An 8,449-nucleotide genomic window follows, 5' to 3' on the forward strand; every position below is an offset into this window, starting at 1 on the left:
AAGGCGGTGGCCTGCGTGGAGAATGGCGCCGCCGCGGCAATACGATGCGAGCATGGAACTATGGAAGGGTTCCTTCGTCGGGTTGGAGCCTGGGCTTTGGTCACAGAGAACATTGATGGGCTTCTATTGGGCTAGACCCGGCCCAAATCTCAGGTTCTATCTACATAAACTGTTTTCTTGTGGAGATTAGCCCGCCAGTCTTTGCCGACAGGGGATGTACTCAAGCATCGTCACATGGCGGAGGAGAGCCTGTGCGTGGTATGTGGAGCACAAGATTCATGGCGTCACTCCTTGATGATGTGGTTATGAACCAGCAGGAACCACATACGAAAGCTTGGTTAGCTGCGTTATTTCAGGCGTTACCGCATATGGAAACAACTTGGGTTGTGGTGACAATGTGGGCGTTGTGGCATGCTAGGCGAAAGATCATTCACGAGGGGCTTTTTCAGCCTCCTCTTTCGACGCACATGTTCGTGGAGAGATTTCTTGCGGACTTGGAGATTCTGGCGCCTGCGCCTGTAGCTGTAACAGCGGAACGGATGTTAGTCCCAAAGTGGATTCCGCCTCCGGTGGGTTTCGCTAAGGTAAATGTTGACGCAGCCCTATCGAAGAACTCCTCGACTGGGGCGATCGCGGCAGTGGTTCGAGGATCAGATGGACTGTTCCTTGGCGCCTCTTCGGTGGTGATCATAGGAGTGACAGATCCGGAGATGTTGGAAGCCATGGCATGTCGTGAAGGAATGGCTCTGGCAACAGACATTTCGCTTCAGAGGTTTATACTGGCTTCTGATTGTAGCAACGCCATTAGCAGTAGGAGAGGGAATGGGATCATATGGGCATATCGTCCAGGAGAATAAGGCACGCGTCATGGAGTTTCAGACGGTGCAGTTCGTCCATGAGGGAAGAAAGTCAAATGTTGATGCTCATGTTCTAGCTCCCAGTTCGATTTATCTAGAGTTAGGTAGACATGTTTGGTTCATTGATCCACCCCAGGATGTTTGTAAGCAGCAGACTATCATTTAAATAAATGGGTGGTGAATTCTCAAAAAAAAAGTAAAAAATCTTCTTGCACGGAGAGAGCCCTGAGCTGAGCAGCAGGGTTCTGTCTCTTACGGCAAGAACCTGTTCGGGCAACACTTCATTTTACCGTCCACCATCGGCGGGCTTTCTCTGTGTGAACGGCTAGTAGAGCCGGAGAGGTGGCTAGCTTGGCTGCGACGATAACATGCACACCAAGCATACCAATTACTTACCCTCCCGCGCAAAGATACCTTCACATTTTCAGACAAGTTTCGAATCAACCATCCGCGTGCCAACAGCTATATATACACTGCGAACCATGGCAACCATCTCACCACTCGATCACAGGCTCACAGCCACCATCGTCACACAATCAATCAAAGATTCAGAGCCAGCATCCGTCAGAACACCATAGCTGCATCGATCATTCCTTGCCTAGGCTTCCTCATGGCGGCGGCGGCCAAGAAGAACCAGCAAACACCACCGGCGGCGGCAACCGCCGACCCCAAGTTTGAGTGGGCGGAGAAGGCCGGCAGCTACGTGCTCCGCCTCCCGCTCCCGGGCTTCAGGAAGCAAGACAGATCGACGGCACCGGCAGGCTCACCGTCCGCGGCACGAGGACAGGCGCAACCGGTCGTCCATGCTCGTTACTAAAGGTCTTCCAGCTGCCATCTGCCGCCAGCCTCGACGACGTCGCCGGCAGGTTCGAGGCCGGCGTGCTCACACTCACCGTGCCCAAGCGCGCCGTCGATGCGGGTGTGCCAGCGCCCACTAGGATTGAGGAGACTAAGAGCAAGCAGCCCGGTGTGGCCAAGGAGGAAGAGAACAAGGTGGCCGGCAGCGACCTGAAGAAAAGCGAGGCCAAGGAAGAGACTCAACAAAACAAGCAGCAGAAGGAGGAGGATGCCAGCAGGTGCAAGAAAGAACAGGACAAGCCAGCGCCGACGCCAGCGAAGAAGGAAGAAGACGTGAAGCCGAAGGCGGCAGCGGCGGCGCCACCACCGAAGCCGGAGCCTAAACCCGAGGCTGCCAACCGCACCGACAAGGAAAAGGCGGCGATTGACCCTGAGAGCCTGTCCGAGAGGGTGAGGCGGCGCGGGGAGGAAGAGCATGCCAATGATGCTACGATGGGGGCGGCCAAGCGACCGAAAATAGATGGGGAGAAGAAGGCGACGGCAGCGTGCGGCGGCTGGAAGGAGCGCATGGCGGTGGACCTGAAGGTGCTGACAGACATGAAGTGGGCGGACGGCGTGGTGGATGCAGCGAGGAAGAACAAGGAGGTGGTGGCTGTTGGCATCGCCGCCTTGGCGCTTGTTGGGCTCCTCGTCTCCCACAAACTCTTCAGGAAGTGAAGCTGTAAATGTACTCAGTAAAGCTGCGACTCAAGTACGTGCATATTGACACGACGATCATGTAAAGCTAGTATTTCTGTAACTGAGTTGCGTACATGGACATAAGAAACATCAATCAATTTATCATACTAATATCTGACACAGCCAAAAATTGGCATCTCCACTGCTGAAATCTATCAGAAAATGCAGTGTCCGTGGCAAAGACTGAACATATAGGACTACAGGCGCTGATCTTCTGTGCTTTTGCTAGCTGCGCAACCAGGTCCTAATCCACGGCGACCAATTCGTCAGCACCAAATGCTTGACGAGGCATAAACCACACATGAATACAGGGTTTGGCTCTGAGAGTGCACTGGGAATGGTGTTTGGTAGGGCTGACAGCAATAGGCCATGGCAAGGCCTCCCAATGATTTTTTTTTTTAAAAAAAAAAGAGGACAAAAGCCTTGCCTTTCATTAATTAAGAAGAGTTTACAAGAACACGAGCCAACACACACCCACACTAGAACAACAAAAAACTCAAACGTTTGTCTCCCGCCAACGCCCACAACTTAGACTCGTACTTATTTTTTTCTAGGATAACCGCCGGAGGTGCGTGCTTGTACTTGAAGACCCTCGCATTCCTCTCGTTCCAAAGCTCCCAAGCGGCAAGTAGGGTGATCAATGCCAAACCCTTATGTTGAGTCATCATAGGCCACCAAGATGGAATGGCGAGGGTTGGCCAAGCATGAAGGTCAAGGAGATGAAGACCAAGCCAATCCTTGATGAGCCCCCAAAGTCGAATGGTATAGCAGAAATTGATAAAGAGGTGGTCCGCCGACTCGAAAAACCTATTGCAAAGAGGGCAATTTCCACAATTTGTCTAACCTCACTTCTCCAAGCGGTCACTAGTCCAAACCAAAGCCTATTTTGGACAAGAAGCAAAGCAAAAAAAAAAAAAAAACTTGAGCTTGGGCGGAGCCCAAACTTTCCACACCGGGGCCTCCCAATGATCAAGGACACTGATCGATGTTGTCTCGGTGTTTCAAAGCCTAGTTAAAATTCAGGTTGGAGATGGTATGTCCTGTTTTGGAAGGACAGATGGTTAGGCCCGGAGGTTGTTGAGAACAGTGTTACACAAGTCCTCAACTTCGTCAGCATCAGACATAAGGACTGTAGGACGGTGGCTGAAGCTTTACAGGACAATCGATGGGTGGAGGATATCAGACATCAGACATCAGACTTCAGCTCAATGCATGAGACTGTGGCTAGCAGTCACGAGTGTGAGTCATGACACCGACGAGGAGCCGACAGCTTCTCTTGGCCATGGTGTTCTTCAAACCAATAATACTCTGCCAAGTCAACGGAAATTTGCTGCAGCTGACTGCATTTGGAGATCAGGAGCACCACTGAATTGCTAAATATTCATGTGGCTAGTTGTGCAATATAGGCTCTTGACACCAGATAGAAGGGCTCGGCATGGGTTGTAGGACGCCGTTCATGCCTTCTACGTATGTCTCCAGAAGGAGCCAAGAGGACACTGCTAATCAGTAATCATTTTTTGATTCATCGTGTGTATGCTAGGCGTGTTGCCTATGTTCTCGTTATCTGGATGGTAAAGGATCTCTTGGAAAAAGATCTGATGGCTTATTGTGCGTAGAATGTTCAAATTTTGCAGAGCTTAATCACTGGATGGGATGTGTTGTGTGCATCAGATGCATGCGCGCCAAACCAAACTTTAGTGGATTTTGAAATCTCAATGCAGCTATGTTTGTCAAGGTAATTATTAGTTTATTACTCTCTCCGTCTCACAAAAGTTGTCCTATATTTGTTAAATTTTAGGTGTATGTAGACACTATCTAGTACGTAGACACATCGAAATTTAAACAGATCTAAGACAAATTTAAGTACTATAAAATTCCTGTCACTCGAACAAGAGAAAATATGGCCACACTGCACACACTAAATGAAGCAGATCAAAGCATATTTGCTTGAACTGTCATCCGTTGGGTAAATAGAACCCATGCCATCGTAAGCAGTCGATGAACAGAGAGGGAGTATTCGTTACTGAATTTGTTATTTGTTTCATCCCTCCTGATAGATTTGAGTTTGAATTTAAATTTTGACACGTTTGTAGCATAATATTTTAGAGATTTTTTTTCGAAACTCAATCTTTATATGCTTTGCACCGGTGATATTTTCTTCAGATTCCATCGATACAGGCTTTCTTTATATATATGGTCGAGTCCAAACTTTGAAGCTGGAAGCAGTATAATTAGGTGCCTTTTTTCACGTGTCTCGATAAGCATTTCATGAGCCGCCTAACATGGCTCTTGTCTGATTCACACCAATGTTTCTTATCTAATTAATCATGTGTGTGCTCTAAGCTAAGGAAGCCTAATTAATTCCTACTAGCACTTTGGACTTGGATTCTCACGGGTCTGACTTTGGGAAAGAGATACAAAAAATAAACAGGTGGTGTCAATGTGTGAGTGGTTGACTGTCAAATGCCGCAAAAACTGATTCAAAAATATGGTCCTGAACCTAACAGATACTACATGAGATACATCGAATCCCTGAGTGTAATTAGTATGAACTTGGCAGTATTAGTAGTACTTGACTGTTACTACCTCAAAGGAGAAATATAGTAGGGATTTTTACAACGGTGAAATCCAACTAGATATTAAACAATATGCTCTTTGAACAAAGGATGAGAAGAAAGCATATTCGTTTAATTTATTCTCATTCTTTGACCAGAGGATGGAGAAAAAGATACAAAAGAGATGAAGATGCTGTGCCTCATCTCCATCTCCTCGACTCATCATGCGCTTTTTTTCTCCTACTACCACTCTGCACACTTCCCAAGGCACACACACCGCAAGCATGCTCCATGACCACATGCTTCTCCAGTGCTGGTGAACAATAGATCATACTCATCAGTCATGCCACCACCTTTTGAGGCCAAAGAAAAGGATATATTAATTTAGTAACACATCCAGATCTTGATTCAGACACTAGAGAGATTATATCCAGATAAGATTAGGTGAATTGAATAATGCAAAAATAAGATATAAAATTGAAACAAAGGCACTGCGTGTGTGTAATGTTGACCAATAATTCAGTCATCCATAGCTTCACATTATATTATCTCCAAATAACCGAGATCGGTGGTCAGTTCACAACAAGGGGTTACACCATCAACTTCTCTCATTACAGGGGTAAGATTAAGATGACAAATTAGAGAATTTGTACTGATCAAATGCACCAGCTAGATACAAATCCCTCTCTGTTCTGTTCACCTCTCTCAAGACTAAGATTAACTTACTTAAGCACATGCATCTAAGCTCTTGAGAACCACTCTACTAACAACAGACACCCACCACTGGTGCTTGCATCTGAGGCATTGCTAGGAGTTGTACAGGGTCTTGAGCCTCTTCGCCGTCTGGATGAACCCCAGGATCACCTGCAACTCATCCAATTGCTGGTGCATTTCATTTGTATTTGGACGAGGTACAAAGGCAAAAGATTAGATTCTTCTTGTTTTTATTGTCTCGAGGAAACAATTGAGTAATTTCAAATGAATTTTACCTGAGACTGGAAATGTTGCTGGACTCCATGGAAGAGCTGCTCCTCTGATGGGCTGGCGTTCACGTTTACCTGCAGGTTTTTCGGCATCCAGAACATATGTATGTCAGTAATGAATCAAAAGGTAGTATTACTTTTCGCATGGGTTGATTGTTTGCTGGTCAACAAGGCCCAGGCTGACTGCTTACAAGATTGAAGTGGTTCCAGTATCTCCATAGTGTGGGCGTTCCAAGCTTTGTCAGATTTACTCTCTGCAAGCCAAAAAAAAAAAAGAGCCTTGGATCAGCACAATGTCATGATAGACAGACTGAGATGAGTATAGGACGCCAGGAGACAAGAGACTGAATGGATAAACAGTGAAATTGCATTTGCCTTATCAACAATTAGGAACGCGTCTAGCAAAACTGGGAGAAAGTAGCGACAATGAAGACAATGACAGATCCTACCAAACCATGGCCCAAGCCATGTGATCCAGGGTCACACTGGCTTTGACACAATATAACCCAATATGTTGTCTCAGACCTAAGTTGCATGTCATGTTTAGTTGCTGTGAGATAGTGATGGTGATTACCGCTCGCAGCTTGGAACTCGAGTGGAAGTTGCCTCGGCTGCTGGAAGTCGTACTGGAAGACCATGGCCTTGTGTGCCGAACCCGTGACTTTGTCGGTTTCTGGTACTCTATGCTTGCTGCTCACGGAACAGAAGAAAAATGTTTAGTTGGTGCTGCTATGTGACAGTCTAAAGCAGTTGGCTGTATTGCAAACCATGACATGGTCTTACAATAGTTCATGTCTTTCTCTCCCATGTCGAAGCTGCTGCAGAATGAATTGTTGCCATCGATTTCATCGTCGTCTTCGAAACCAGTTGGAGCTTCCAAGACAGTCAGAGCATTCCTCTGCAACTTCACCTCCATGCCATTCTTCAGAACCTGCTTTTTCAGTAATATTTCAGGAATTGGAAACAAGCTACCATATGTGGATGTTGTTTTCCACTATCTTTTCATATATGTTCAATTTTTTTAAGCTAATGATACTAGTCTCAGACTAAAAATTCTTGACTATCTACTTTGTGAAAAGAAAAGCCAGATATTATTCTTTTCACTTGCAATTGCAATTTTCAAGATACAGAAACAGCCACTAAGCAAAGTTTCAGCTGGATGCCTAAACAACTGAAAGGAAGACTCACCAGCCAGTGCCAGCCTCCAAGACCAACAGCCTTCTTGACAACACCCTCTAGGCCAACCAACACGGACTTTGTCCGGTTGTTACCAGTGACGATGACCTTGGTGTGCCGGGGAATCACCGTGAGCTCCTCGTCGCCGCTCTCGTACCGAGGCAGAGACAGTATCCGTGAAGAGCACACGTCGGTCCCCATCATCATGCCACTTCACTGGCCTGATCTCTCCCTGGTGAAAGGTGTATTCAATCAGTACACAGCGAGGTCGATACAAGGAACTGGGAACAATTAACTCTCAGCAGAAAAACAATTAAATAGCACCATCGGCACAGTGCCAGAGAAATGTTCCCGAAATTAACATAATGTTCAAGATTTATAGCAGGGTGCAATGATCGCATCTGATAATATCTGGAGAATTGGTGGAAAACTGATGTACAGAAGTGAGCAGCTAGAATCAATTAGAACACAGCACAATTTGCAGCACTAGGTCGATCCTTAACAGACGTAATTTAGAGCAGGAACTTAATCTTTGGAGCCGAGAAATTCCAGGCGATTTGTTTGTGCCAAAAAGCTTGAGATGATGTGATGGCTCCATGCAATTCGATTCAGATCTGGGTAAACCTCTCATCCGACGAGATCGCAAAGTGATTGCTGACAGGCATCCAACCACTAACCCTGATGGCGACGAACCGGCAAAGACACTGACTCATGAGGACCCACCCACCACCCAGCTATCTGGCCGGCCAGCCAGCTGCAAGAATTGCCTGTTACTTGCTCGAGTAGCAATCATGAAAGTGATGTGTGTCCAAGGCAAGGAACACACTAGTACTCCCAGCCACGCATGCATCCAATCCAATCCGTAGCTATTTAGTCCGAATAATACTAAGTGGAACAGTAATAAATCTCGATCGATTGATGCGAGCTGCTTCTGATGGGCGGTAATTACGGATGGATCCTGAATCTAGGATCGCCTGGAAGAAAGAATTTACAGTACTCCCTCCGTCCCAGTTCGCAAGGCAAATTCCCAAAAAATATTTGTCCCAAAATCCCTCACCTCCTAGGCACATTTTGCATTTAATGTGGGAGTAAACTAATTCATTTTTGCATGCAAACACTCCTCTTTTTATCTCCCACCACGCACTAGTACTCCATGCATGTGAAACCACCACGTACTAGTACTCCATGCATGTGAAAGGCAAAGTTTTTGCATGTTTTAACGTGCAAATTTAGAGCCAATGAGAATTCACCTTGGGCCAAGATATTTGAAAACTTTGCCTTGCGAACTGGGACGGAGGGAGTAGTACTACTAGCTTTTTCTCGCAAGGTGGGGCTTTTCAGT

The 8,449-nt window shown here is 46.5% G+C and overlaps 1 protein-coding gene across 1 annotated transcript; it reads right to left on the reverse strand.

Moving 5' to 3' along the window:
- Positions 1-5,444: 5,444 nt before the first annotated feature.
- On the reverse strand, positions 5,445-7,356 carry LOC124649562. Its single transcript, XM_047189170.1, has 6 exons — positions 7,120-7,356; positions 6,715-6,862; positions 6,506-6,621; positions 6,123-6,185; positions 5,938-6,006; positions 5,445-5,830 (listed from the first exon to the last, which is right to left on the reverse strand). The coding sequence occupies exons 1-6, from the start codon at positions 7,312-7,314 to the stop codon at positions 5,756-5,758; spliced, it is 666 nt and encodes a 221-aa protein (XP_047045126.1). The 5' UTR covers positions 7,315-7,356; the 3' UTR covers positions 5,445-5,755.
- Between the last annotated feature and the right edge of the window lie 1,093 nt (positions 7,357-8,449).

This window comes from Lolium rigidum, chromosome 4, assembly GCF_022539505.1.
Source record: "Lolium rigidum isolate FL_2022 chromosome 4, APGP_CSIRO_Lrig_0.1, whole genome shotgun sequence".
In the NCBI taxonomy this organism is placed as follows: domain Eukaryota; kingdom Viridiplantae; phylum Streptophyta; class Magnoliopsida; order Poales; family Poaceae; genus Lolium; species Lolium rigidum.